General features: G+C 40.1%; 1 protein-coding gene across 1 annotated transcript; it reads left to right on the top strand.

Annotated features, from left to right (window-relative positions):
- Window positions 1–113: 113 nt before the first annotated feature.
- LOC106807738 (small nuclear ribonucleoprotein-associated protein B-like) lies at window positions 114–13,318 on the top strand (the record flags this gene model as incomplete). The annotated part of the gene is given in 4 exon segments (XM_014810222.1): window positions 114–245; window positions 12,333–12,456; window positions 12,809–12,945; window positions 13,207–13,318. Coding segments are annotated over 4 exon segments (376 nt in total), but the record flags the coding sequence as incomplete, so codon positions are not given.
- Between the last annotated feature and the right edge of the window lie 1,450 nt (window positions 13,319–14,768).

The following is a 14,768-nucleotide window of genomic DNA, read 5'->3' as shown; positions in this document are numbered from 1 at the left end:
TAATATAGACTAAGAATATCGTTAAGAATATATTTTGTCTATGTTGATAATAACAATAATAACAGATTTACAGTTATGAAGTTCAGTGCCAGTGGTGTTGGTGGGCATTCATCACGCCAGATGGCGGCACAATATAAGCACGTATTTTGTGCGTTGTTTGTTCGTTTGTAGTTGAATATCTTCGTAGGATTACATACACCCGTAAAAATCTGTCGCAATCGATATAAATAAACATTTCCAAGATGGTAAGTGAGCACGGTTTTAATGTATGTGTGGGTTTGATAGTTTTTTTATTACGTATATTTGTGGTGTACTGAGAATTAACGCTGAAATACGAATTCGCCGGTTTCGAATGAAACGGCTTTACTCTGACTCAGTACAGTACCACCTACCAGTAGTTGTACTCACAAGCGCTTGGGCAGTTATAATTATTAAATGATAGCAAGCAGGGGCGTAGCTAGGGTGAAATGGATGTGTATGCACAGAGGCGGGGGTCTGTGGTTGGTGTATTCTAAATTTTGAAAATGTAGATCGCAGGGTGTATGTGACCGCACTTTTGAGTGAATCACTAAATTTCTGCCTTCATTCTGACTAGACTAGACCCTACGACAATACACCCATTGACAGTTCTGCGCCTATGTTCTGCGCCAGTAGTTTCGCATCTCCGCGAGAGCCCGGATGTGACGAGTAAGACTCTGCTATGTGTTTATCTCGATGCGTTATCGTGCCTGGGGCATACGCAGGCTCGCTCACCTTTGTGTCGAAGGAACAGTATGCGCGTAGCAGGAATAGAGCACCGGTAATGCGTAGACCGAATAATTTCTGTTCCCATATAACCTTTTTATATTTTCTGGTGAGGGTTATATTGGGACAGAACGGGGTTTCCATTGAAATTTCGGTGAGATCGCAATGCAAATGGATGCGCTGCTAATGCGGCCCGTACGCCGCTATTGGCGCGAAAAAAAAACAGCGTTCTCTTCTACATGGCTTTACCTCTGCCACATGATATGTGTATTAAATTCACTTCAATCGTTATATTACTGGCTTAAAAGATTGTTTATTCAGAACAACCCCCGCCCTTCATTAACTTTAGTAAATTACGTTGGCCATTTACAAACAGTTCAGGCCAAATCACAGCAGTCTTTACAATAGCCCCTGGTTTATCGCTTGTATCTGCTGGCGTGCAGGAGGCCTATAGCTCGCTGTTTGATTGCGTCTGGATTGTTTGTAACAATGGCCAACGTAATTTTACTACAAGCTTAATGCAAAGCCGGGTGTTCTGAAAAAAAACAATCTTTTAAGAAGTAAAATAACGTATTTGAAGACTGAAATGTACACATATCAGTGGCAAGGTAAAGCATTGTAGTAAAGAGACGAACAGGTAGGTGTTTTTTTCGCGCAATAACAGCGGCAGTAGGGCCGCATTAGCAGCGCAGCATTTTGCATGCGTCATCTCACAAAAATTTCAATGAACCCGTTCATGTTCCCAATATAACCCTCACCACACAATATAAAAAAATGGTTATATGGACAGAATTATGATCCGTCTACGATAATGGATACATTTGACTGAGGGACCCATGCACTTGATAACATTTAAATTACATGGTCAATGGCATGCTCTAAAAAGTCTTTTTTATTCAAGCCCAATTACTGCATCCGTTTAGCAGCCTTCACATAGCTCTAGTACTATAGCCGCGGAATCGCTGCACGCAGGGCTATAGCACATTTGCTATAGAAATGATAATCCGATGCAAATGGTTCAACTGATGTGACCAAAAAATTATCCCTAAAATCGGAAAATGATCGCGGCTTTTAAACACTTATCTACTCAAACATAGGACATCTCACCATATCTTTTTGGACACTTTTCCACAACTTTTACCAACCATGTTATTATTATTCCATTTATTCCTAAAAGTGCAGGCACTACTTCCAAATTCTGTTGAAATGGCTGTGCTGTGCACGCGTGGACCTCACCCGAAATGTAGCCCCAGGCTGGCGTGCGACGGAATTGTCTATCAGCCTGACACCCTCCATACAAAAAAACTATCACCTCTGCAGATCTAGATGAATAACTCTGTATATGGCTCAAATAAAACTTTCCATTACCACCTTTGACTTGCCTTGTATTAAAATATGAACTTAACTCACAGAATGTCCTGTTTAAAACTAAATGTAATATCTTATATCAACGGATATAATCTGCTAACTTACTACAGCATATCAAACTTCAAATCAGCTCTTAACCGCCACTGTTTAGCAAAGGCACAAGGAAAACCGCGAACCGGATACGACTCGAGCGAGAAAGATACTACAGAATAGTACGATGCGCTCTCAAGGCAATTTACACACCAAGCAAGTGAAACGATGTATCAGGCAACATGTCTGGCCATTTGGAAAAAAACTGTAGATGACATGTTTCTCGGATGTAGGGACGTTTTACATGGACCCACCGCAGATCGTTTTAATTGCTTGTTCGATCCATTGCGGAGTTTGGTCAGTCACAGTCGGCAATAAAAGCAAACATGGCGGCAAGATTCATAAATTTGTTGCTTCGTCTCAAAAAGTTGCCTGTAAACCCCGTTTAAGTAACCAGCGCATCGATAGCGCACTGATGGTTACAAAGAAGGTGGACGTTTCTACGTTGATTCATTTGTATATCACCATGTGTGGTGTATCTTATCGGCGATACTGTGGAAGTATAAGGCAGAACTACGTCGTTTAGCTGCAGCCTTGTTATCGAAACGGTATTCCTAACCCTAGCAATACGTTCTTGGAAGCTGACCTAAACTGTAGCTCATAGGCACAAACGCATGCAAACTACACTGTGGCAGCCTGGTGCGGCCGCTATGATGCCAGCTACATATTCGCTATTGTTCGCGCATATTTACTTCGCGCATTCTGGAACGAAAATCCTCCCGGACTGTGATCTTAGGCTTGAGCGCATGCGCAGTGTTAAAACTGGTCAACAGGGTTTGTTAATACAACAAGTTGACAGACTTTAACACTCAGCGCAATGCCAGCTAAGCCTAAGGTCAAAGGGTCGGGAGGAGTTTCCGTCCCAGAATTGCGAGTTAAAATTTCTTTACTCGTGTGAGGCGTGTAGTTGGTAAAGGTCTTTCAACGGATGTATTGGCTTAGAAAAAAAGCTTTTGAGGCATGAATTGACCAATAAGGTTAAATGTAATCAAGTGTACATGTCCACTCCAGAGTCATCAATTATCGGTGCTCTATTCCCTGCTAGTGCACTGTTCTTGGACACAAAGCGTGAGCGACCTGCGGATATGGCAAGGAGGAAACGCGGTCAGGGATAGAGAAAGATGTCAGTCCTATCTTATCAAACTAACATCATCCTATCCAATCACTGACTGGGACCATCATCTCTTATCCTTGAAACCGACAAACGCATCAAATAAACAACATGGCGCGAGTTTACTCGCACATCCGGCTCTCGCGGAGATGCGAAACTACTGGCGCAGAAACACATAAGCGCGCAGAACTGTTCAAATCGGTGTATTACTTTTTTTTTAGGAGATTTCATTTGCTTCAATCGGAGCAACAAGAACTGCGATCACTAATAAAAGATCACTATAACTAATCAGTAAATTGTCGTTTTATTATCCAAGACGTTAAAATAACGCACATTCTATAAACTCCTCTCTTTCTACTCTCTCCCTCATGTCGTTTGTGCGTGCGTGTGAGCGAGCGTATGCGCGTGCGTCGAACACCAACCGTATCTATACAGACCCAACATGCGAACGAAAGAACAGCCAATAAGGTACATCCCTCCAGTGCGTGGGTGGGCTCAAAACACACATCACCTTCATCTTGGACATCACATCACAATCACGGCCATTGTTTAAAGTGATTACGTCACCGGAAATACTAAAAAAAAAAAAAAAATATTTCCACTTGCTCACAAAAAATATAAGATAATTCTGCTTCACTTTTTATGGTAAAATTGCTGCACTTATACTTCATAGTTTTACTAATTGTTCTATGTGAAACATACACTCGTTGACTCATACATAGCCCATAGCAAGCAATTATTTGCAGGAAACAACTTAATATTCAATCCCTACCAGGTTTTTTTGATTTTTAACTAGTTGAGAAAACAATCTTATCAGGTAAGAATTGACGTATACGTTATAAGTCCCGTTAGTATACTTACTTTTAATGTAAAAAAAATTGGCAAGAACAAAATTTTTACAAATTTGACATCGAAAAGTTCGTTGACGTGAGTTCAATTAAGTCGCATTCATTAATCAATTGCGTAGTAGTAACAAGGGAGTTGTGAATGTCCGCCAAATGGCGGAAAATCCGCCGATTTATAGTTCTAATTTATGGGTTATTCCAAATTCGATGTAAAGATTCGTTGAGAAATTTTAAGGGGAGCAGATACCCGCCAAGTCCGTAACCCGCAAGTCCGTAAACCGTCAACACCGCCAGGGGAAAAAATAGGCTGCGCGGAAGCGATGTTCGCGCCTGGAAATCGCCATTGTCCAGGTCGGGTCCCGCCTCTGCCGCCTCTCGCTTGCCTCAGCCGCTAGCGAGCAGCCGGTTCCACGCGCGGAGAATATCATGGGGACAAGAGTACATAATAACACCATGCGTAGTTACTTATTGTACTCTTGATGGTACGGTGTGACTGTCAAGTGTTTTACATTAAGGCATGCATGTGTGTCTGTTACTGTATTGCATTCAATCAAGCGCGCGCACGCCCGGCCCGCGCGTCATATACGCTGTGTGCCTGGTGCGACGTGCTTGGCCCGGTGTGTGCCTGCGGGGTGCTTGCGCGCGCCGGGGCGTTGGGCCTGCGCGCGGTGCGTAGCGTACGTTGGTCTGTGTGTGCCGGTTGTTGCACTGGCGACCGTGCACGTGTGCGCGTGCGTGCGTAGCCTGCGCGTGTGCTGCTGCGCAGTGGCGTTAGCCTGCAATGCGTGCGTGCGTGTGTGCGGGTGTGCCTGCGGGCATTGCCCTACGAGACCCGTAGGATTATAGAACGGTGATAAATCGATGGACAAATTCCTAATGAAATTTCACACGTATATTTTTCCCTGGCGGCAACTCGGCTGTGTCATTACCGATTAGTGAGCTTTTTGTCAATTACCCGAAAGAGTTTTGCTGTCGCTCTTCATAGTCCAGCAATGCCAACCTCTACATTTTTATAGTGATTGTACCACGCTGAAACAAAATCGTGCCCCCTCGTACATGCCACCAGTTCGAACTCCGCCGGCCGCCCCCATGCCCGCGCCCGTACGCCCGCGTCGATGTGCACCAGACCCATACACACGTGCCTCGCGGCCGCTTTCTCAAACCCCCTGACTATTTTTTTTTATTTTTTTTTTTCAGCCGGCCTTACGAGGGGGGGGCCCGGGCCCAGCGCAAGAGACTTCGCGTTTTCTGTAGCAATAAAGGTCTGAGTTAATTTATATGTAATTTTCTTATAGTTATACCTGATTCTAGCAGAAGGATTTGTGACTTCTATGGACAGATTTTGAAACAACTAATTTTTGTGTTCTGAATACAATGCGGTTAAAAAATTCTGCTCTCCTACTTATGTACTGTTTCTTACTCATGTCATAGCGTTGTCAGATGCCCAGTATTTGATACTTTTGGAGATGAAGTCGTTTAAAAATCGTCTCGAACTCCCCCGGCCACGCTTCTTACAAGAGGCCTTCGGTTCTCCTTTTTGGTAAGCGCTCGGATGGGTTTTGGCCTGCGGCCAACATAACAGTGGCTTCGACCCACTGCTGTGTGTGGTTGGCCTTCGCCATTTCATTGAAATATTTTGAGTTACCTGAGCAAAAATAATTGCTAGTGTTCACAACCCTGTAACCACCGCTTGTGGTATGAGCGGAACAGCAAAACTCCTTCTTGAATGGTGGGAAAAGCTGAAAGGTTGTTCTCTGGCACTTACGATCCAGCCCCAAAATAAAACGTGAAACTATTTTATTAATTATGTGAGAGTGTGGTGGGTTTTTGATAATAAACTAACACTTAAAATTTAAAAATTTTAAATTTTAAAACAAACTGCGTGCTGTGTCCCAACATGACATTGATCACAAATACCAGATATTGAAATATATCATGGATATATAAAACAGTATTTTTTACCAATACATATTCTAAAAAGCTATGAGTAAAAAGTTTTATACTTGCTTATGTTTGGTGTAGGTTAGAATTATAAATAAAGAGATGCATTCATTTCATCAATGTTGCAAATTTTATTTTAAATTAATTTTATTTTTTGATAATCGGGTATTTATTTTCATAATCGAGCATTTAGTCGGTTGCTGCAATCGACTGACTTTCGATTACAATCGATCATCGGGACATCATTAATAAACGAACATGAAGCCCAGTTAATAATCTAATTTATGTCCTTGACAGGTGATAGGAAAGAGTAGTAAGATGACACAGCACCTGGAACTACAGGATGCGTGTCACCATTGCAAGACAGCAGAATCTTTATAGGCACATTCAAAGCTTTCGACAAACACATGAACCTGATCCTTGGTATGTATAGTGACTAAAGAGATAAATTAAACATAGACGTATTTAATTTGGCGATATATGTTCACATTGGTAATTGGAACCATCAACTGTCTATCATTAATTAACGTGTAAAACTCCCAAATACGGAAAATGTGTCAATTTTAAAAGATGTGTGCAAAAACTTGTGAAGAAAATTCATATTATTTCATCTTTTGGGTTTTTCTTAAAGGTATTTCTGTCATTAGCATATAATCTGTGGTGCTATATTTTTCATATTTACATGGTTCAATTGCTGGTCACCAAATGCAGGCAGAGAAACTCATGGAGTATATTATTTACCTATGTGGCAGGTGATTGCGAAGAGTTTCGAAAGCTGAACCAAAGAGTAAGGCACTGAGGCGCGAAGAAAAAAAGAGTTCTCGACTAGTTCTAACTTCGAGGCGAGAACATAGTGTCAATGACTGTAAGAAGGACCACCTCCAGCCGATGTATGTCTTGCAGTGTTTGCATTCGAGTAAACAGTTGACAAGTAGAATTGACCATTCTGAGCAGAAATTTACTGTGAGAAGGAGTTGTTAATTGTGCAATTCTTTTTTTTTTAACTTCCACTTCAAGTACAAAAACATTTTCAACTTTTTAAAATCAAGAAGGAAGGTTCCTGGATTATGAACAGAAATGCTTCGCCACATCGAGTTGCTCTATTGTTTGGTACCGATAGGTTGTTTTAAAGGTTTCTGACCTATTTCAGGATGGTGTGCCCCGTGTGCCTATACCAGGGGCGATGGGTGGTCCAGGGATGGGCCGGGCCGCTGGTAGGGGTGTGCCAATGGGAGGGGCTGCAACGAGTGGAGCTGCGCTCCAGGTACGTGGGCTAGTCGTGTGCTTTTAATCGATTTCACCAATGTCTTGGTCGTTTGCTTCGTAATCCGTAAATTGATCATGAATTTTTGAATATGGGTTTATTTTTGCTTAATGATAACTCTTTTCAGTTGTGTTAAACTGACTGCCTGCCTAGAGTATTAGTGTAGTGCCTCAAGTTTTCTGCTTATAAATGTCAAATTCTGCTTTCTTCTGCTTTACAAATCCAAATTCTGCTTTCTCTGCTTTATAAATTTTTCTAAATCGTTTCCTAGCTTTCGTTGCTACACTTGATTGGCTGCTAAAAACAATTGCGTTCGAACGCGATTGGTCATTGTTGGGCGCGCTGGTGTTATTTGTATGCAAGAGATGAAAAACCGGTTGAATGCGTTGAATGCGAGGCGATCAGCTGGGCGTTGGGATCGCGAGCACACCGCGCGGACCCGGCACCGTATTTATCGATCGCAAGCGGCCAGCGTAGAAAATCGCACAGTGTGTCCTATGTCCTAGTCCGTTCATTTTACATCTTTTTTCAAGACTGAGTTTCCCGCTTTCTCCTCCTTCGGGGACTATATTAGTGTTTTCCTTTGCTTGATCAATTTCAATAAAGTCTATTAATTAGCTCATCTTACGTAGTCTGACGACGTCCGTCTGTGCGTCAACAGTTGGGCACAAATCTTAACCGCTCGACGTACGTCACGATATTCGGGACGTGGGGGGGGGGGATCGTGAAAGGACTCGCGGATGCAAATTTGGGGGGCAAGGGTCAAAGGTCACAGATGTGTAAACGGAGGGGGAATATTTCCCCCTTAACTTAAGGTATAGGAGAAATACGGAATTGCGGCACAAATCTTAACGGCTCGACCTATGCTCTTAAATTCGGTGTATAGTGTGATGTGCAGGAAACCATCACCAGCGCGAAATTGGAGGTCACAGGTGAAAGGGCAATGGGGGAAAGGTCGGGTATCAGACATTTTCTGAGGACATGGCCTAATAGACAGAGTGGAAAACTTTTTTGTTTCAGCGCTGACCTACCATTTTTATCACTTTATTGAAAGGACCATGAAATGTGCTTTCCACTGACTGTGCGAAGAGTAAGTTTCTGATAACTTTTTGACCCTCAAGAGGAGGGTAAACATGGATTCCTGAACTGCCTCAATGATGTCACAGTGTTCTCATATTCATGGCACATCCATAATCTAGAAAGCCAATAAGCCTGGATAGCCGAACGGGTACAGCACAGCCGTCACGGTTCGAAGGTCGTTGGATTGAATCCCATCAGATTTTTTATTATTTACCTGTTTTCTGTATTTTTCTATCTTTATCCATTTAACTATTTTTTTCTAATTAACGCAAATATTTACATGATTTATTTACAAAATTTTAAGAAGAACAAATATAATTTTTACAACAATTAATTTTTTTTTTTTAAATTAGGGTTAGGGTTAGGGTCGCAATGCACCATAAAACATGAGTTTCAGGCACGCGATTTGTATCAACCAATGGGATTTGGGAGGTATGCAGAATGCAGAATGCAGATGGTTGCTGAAATGATGTGTACGCAACTGTGTATCTGCATATCTGCGCCTAACAAAGGTGTCACTACGCACGACTTAAATGTTTTGATTTTTTATTGATTTATTTATTTCGATAATTAACAAAGCATACATTACATCGATAACAGCATAAATAAAACAAAATGCAGCTAGAAAATTATCGAGGATGAAAACACAAAAAGCGTGGCTAACACACTTATTTCCATTGTGGTCCAACATAACATTGTACATACTATAAACTATAGCAAATATACCCACGATCCCCAAAATTTCTGAGTGATACAGTGATACAGTACAAAACATTGATATACAGCATGAAGAAAAAATATATACAAAAAAAAACTTCAGCATATTATGTACAAGTAAAGTGATTAAGGTAAGTGTTGGAGCAGTTATATATAAAAGAAAAATAGAAGCTTTCTGAGTGATACAATACAAAACAGTGCTATATACCACGAAGAAAAAATAGAAACGAGAAAAAACACTTCAGCATATTCTGTACAGGTAAAGTGATTACGGTAAATGTTTAGCAGGTAGAAATGATGTTTCCTGAGTGAATACAGTACAAAGCAGTGCAGAACAACATGAAGGAAAAACTAAAAACACACAAAAAAACTTCATCAAATTTTGTACAAGTAGTACCCTTTTAGCACATCATTTCGACACTCGGTTCATACACCATTATATCCACTTTACAAACAAAACATATTTCGCACACACTCACAATTGTATAGATATAAACGAAGTGAAAAGTGCAATAGTGTTGGGCAGTTAAAATGGTAATTTTGAGTGATACAGTACAAAGCAGTGCATATACAACATGAAGAAAAAATAGATACAAAAAAAAAGACAAGCTTCCGTATAGCCTGTGCAGGCAAATGGATTAAGGTACACTTTACCATCATTTCGACACCCATACGTACATCATTATATACATATTGCATACATACATACACCCACACTCATATATTTATATAAGTGTAATATAATTATATGTAAGGTAATACTTATATCAATTATAAAGACACTGACACTCTTACGTTTATAACCGTAGCAACAGACCTCAGATGAGCCCAGACGCTCTGCGGCTCTTGTTTTTATATTGATATCGCGTAATGTGCATTGTTGCTATTTTTGCTACAGGCTTACAAGGCCCTGTACGTGGAGTAGGTGGTCCCTCTCCACAAATGATGACTCCTCAGGCTCGGGGGGCACAAGTCTGTAAGTTCTGGTGCTATTCATGTTTAATTTGTTTATTTCCTGTGTGGTATTGCAAGTTCTATAACACTGGGATGTTTCTTGACTCCAACATGTTATTATCTGTTTTCATTAGTGTTGGAACAGTACCCAAATATGTGATTTGGAACGAGTGATTTTTGTTGTGACAGTTTATCCCATGTAGTTAATAGGGAATCTGTGCAACATTTAAAATACGTAACAATGTTCCATATTTGTCAGTTCCATCCCAGTTATGTTTTACAGTAAGACTATACAAACACATTTCTTCCCTTCTGATAAAAGTAGTTATACACGTATGATTGAGGAAAGAACCAGTACTGATGCAGTGTTATTGTTAGATGCCAATTCATTAAAGATTTTGATTAATGTATTGCATCACCACTAGAAAAATGGGGAAAACAAGTTTTATGAAAGTAGAAAGTATCTGTTTTTAATGCATGTTGTAGCATAACGTTCAAAGCAATGTGGTAGTTGTGGAATAGTATGGAAAAAATAAATGTTAAATTGACTACGTCACGAATTTTCCATGGTGAAATTTGTAAAAAAAAAATTCCCATTTTTTTACATTAAAAGTAAGAACTAACGTTACTAAATACATCCTCAAACTTTCACCTGATAAAAATGATTTTACATTGGTTAAATTTGCAAAAATCTAGACGATTTGGTAATTTCTGTTGTCTAACACTATTCCCCCAGTACTGTTCAGATACTGGCGTCTCTCTGTTTTTCACCGGCAAATTAGGGCATATAAAGAAGGTATATAAGCATGAAAAGTAAACAGAAACACTAATTGTATTTTCATTTTATTTTGTACACATTTTATTTTGTACAAATAACACACAAATATACTACTTGCTGGTGCTAGAAATTCGTGACGTAATCACTTTAAACAGTATGCTTAGTTATGTTTTTTTTCAAATTAACATTTTATCTCTATTCAGCTGCCCCACCACAGATGAGACCAATGGGCATGGGAGGTCCACCAGGGATGATGGGACGTGGTGGACCACCAGGTCCACGTATGGGAGGCCCTCCAGGGATGCGTGGACCTCCCCCACCAGGCATGATGAGAGGAGGTATGTGGGCACGGCTGCTCCACTAATATCAGGAGCATCATAATATATAGAAGCATGGCTCACTCGAAATGCGCAAATTTCAACATTTGCATGCCTTAGTGTACTTCACAATCTACCTTTCAAAATGTCACCAAAATACAAGCAACTTTTGGCTTATGGGAAATGAAATGACATAAATGCGTGCTCCAGTGTGGCCTATGACCTGATTTATAAATATATACAAGGAATGCTTGTCGCAAGAGGATGGTAATGGCTAAAGCCATGTTTGACGGCTGAAGCTATATCTCTATAATAAGAAATATATACACAAATTAAAGTTACTACTAACACTACTTGCGATATCATTTATATTGAGTTTCATGTAGTAAAGTAGGGGTATATATGTAAAGGTTGAATTTCGTGTTTTATAACCGAGTCATGCTGTATGTTATGATGCTCTTGCTATTATGGGTTCGGTCACTACCCAGATGATATCTTTGTTAAAATAAAGCACAAAGAAATTAGGCATATTGCTTATAACATAATATTATTTAACACATATATAATTTGTTAATATATATATTCATCTCTAGAGTATAGAGTCTAGACTATGTAATAATCACCATATCAACTTTACCATGAGTTCTGTATGGCATGAAAAATCTCTTAGTAAGAAGAAATCATAAAGTAACTAGAGCACTCGGAGAGCGCAGACCTCCGCCAAGGCAGCTTAATTCTCTCACTGTGAAAAATTTAAAATTTTAAAACAAACTGCGTGCTTTGTCCCAACATGACATTGATCACAAATACCAGATATTGAAATATATCATGGATATATATAAAACAGTATTTTTTACAATACAATATTCTAAAAGCTATGTAAAAGTTTTATACTTGCTTATGTTTGGTGTAGGTTAGAATATAAAATAAAGAGTCATTTCATCAATGTTTGCAAATTTTATTTTAAATAATTTTATTTTTTGATAATCGGGTATTTATTTTCATAATCGAGCATTTAGTCGGTTGCTGCAATCGACTGACTTTCGATTACAATCGATCATCGGGACATCATTAATAAACGAACATGAAGCCCAGTTAATAATCTAATTTATGTCCTTGACAGGTGATAGGAAAGAGTAGTAAGATGACACAGCACCTGAACTACAGGATGCGTGTCACATTGCAAGACAGCAGAATCTTTATAGGCACATTCAAAGCTTTCGACAAACACATGAACCTGATCCTTGGTATGTATAGTGACTAAAGAGATAAATTAAACATCTATGTCTTTATCTTACGTCTATAGACTTATTTAATTTGGCGATATATGTTCACATTGGTAATTGGAACCATCAACTGTCTATCATTAATTAACGTGTAAAACTCCCAAATATGGAAAATGTGTCAATTTTAAAAGATGTGTGCAAAAACTTGTGAAGAAAATTCATATTATTTCATCTTTTGGTTTTTCTTAAAGGTAATTTCTGTCATTAGCATAAATCTGTGGTGCTATATTGTTTCATATTTACATGGTTCAATTGCTGGTCACCAAATGCAGGCAGAGAAACGTCATGGAGTATATTATTTACCTATGTGCAGGTGATTGCGAAGAGTTTCGAAAGCTGAAACCAAAGAGTAAAGGCACTGAGCGCGAAGAAAAAAGAGTTCTCGGACTAGTTCTACTTCGAGGCGAGAACATAGTGTCAATGACTGTAGAAGGACCACCTCCAGCCGATGTATGTCTTGCAGTGTTTGCATTCGAGTAACAGTTGACAAGTAGAATTGACCATTCTTGAGCAGAAATTTACTGTGAGCAGGAGTTGTTAATTGTGCAATTTCTTTTTTTTTTAACTTCCACTTCAAGTACAAAAACATTTTTCAACTTTTTAAAATCAAGAAGGAAGGTTCCTGGATTATGAACAGAAATGCTTCGCACATCGAGTTGCTCTATTGTTTGGTACCGATAGGTTGTTTTAAAGGTTTCTGACCTATTTCAGGATGGTGTGCCCCGTGTGCCTATACCAGGGGCGATGGGTGGTCCAGGGATGGGCCGGGCCGCTGGTAGGGGTGTGCCAATGGGAGGGGCTGCAACGAGTGGAGCTGCTCCAGGTACGTGGGCTAGTTGTGTGCTTGTTAATCGATTTCACCAATGTCTGGTCGTTTGCTTTCGTAATCCGTAAATTGATCATGAATTTTTGAATATGGGTTTTATTTTGCTAATGATAACTCTTTTGCAGTTGTGTAAACTGACTGCCTGCCTAGAGTATTAGTGTAGTGCCTCAAGTTTTCTGCTTTATAAATGTCAAATTCTGCTTTCTTCTGCTTTACAAATCTCAAATTCTGCTTTCTTCTGCTTTATAAATTTTTCTAAATCGTTTCCTAGCTTTCGTTGCTACACTTGATTGGCTGCTAAAAACAATTGCGTTCGAACGCGATTGTTCATTGTTGGGCGCGCTGGTGTATTTGTATGCAAGAGATGAAAAACCGGTTGAATGCGTTGAATGCGAGCGATCAGCTGGGCGTATGGGATCGCGAGCACACCGCGCGGACCCGGCACCGTATTTATCGATCGCAAGCGGCCAGCGTAGAAAATCGCACAGTGTGTCCTATGCTCCTAGTCCGTTCATTTTTACATCTTTTTTCAAGACTGAGTTTCCCGCTTTCTCCTCCTTCGGGGACTATATTAGTGTTTTCCTTTGCTTGATCAATTTCAATAAAGTCTATTAATTAGCTCATCTTACGTAGTCTGACGACGTCCGTCTGTGCAGAAACTTACTCTTCGCACGTCAGTGGAAAGCACATTTCATGGTCCTTTCAATAAAGTGATAAAAATGGTAGGTCAGCGCTGAAACAAAAAAGTTTTCCACTCTGTCTATTAGGCCATGTCCTCAGAAAATGTCTGATATCCGACCTTTCCCCCATTGCCCTTTCACCTGTGACCTCCAATTTCGCGCTGGTGATGGGTTTCCTGCACATCACACTATACACCGAATATTAAGAGCATAGGTCGAGCCGTTAAGATTTGTGCCGCAATTCCGTATTTCCTCCTATACCTTAAGTTAAGGGGGAAATATTCCCCCTCCGTTTACACATCTTGACCTTTGACCCTTGCCCCCCAAATTTGCCATCCCGAGTCCTTTTCACGATCCCCCCCCCCCACGTCCCGAATATCGTGACGTACGTCGAGCGGTTAAGATTTGTGCCCAACTGTTGACGAAAAAAATAGTTGAATGGATAAAGATAGAAAAATACAGAAAACAGGTAAATAATAAAAAATCAGATGGAATTCGATCCAACAACCTTTGAGCCGTGACGCCTGTGCTGTACGCGTTCGGCTATCCAGGCTTATTGGGTTTCTAGATTATGGATGTGCCATGAATATGACAACACTATGACGTCATTGAGGCAGTTCAGGAATCCATGTTTAACCCTCCTCTTGAGGGTCAAAAGGTTATCAGACACTTACTCTTCGCACGTCAGTGGAAAGCACATTTCATGGTTCTTTCAATAAAGTGATAAAAATGGTAGGTCCAATTAACCCAAATATTTACATGATTTA

This window comes from Priapulus caudatus, unplaced genomic scaffold (genome assembly GCF_000485595.1).
Source record: "Priapulus caudatus unplaced genomic scaffold, Priapulus_caudatus-5.0.1 Scaffold0, whole genome shotgun sequence".
In the NCBI taxonomy this organism is placed as follows: Eukaryota; Metazoa; Priapulida; class Priapulimorpha; order Priapulimorphida; family Priapulidae; genus Priapulus; species Priapulus caudatus.
The sequence above is the reverse complement of the archived record's forward strand: the minus strand, read 5'-3'. Positions and strand labels throughout refer to the sequence as shown.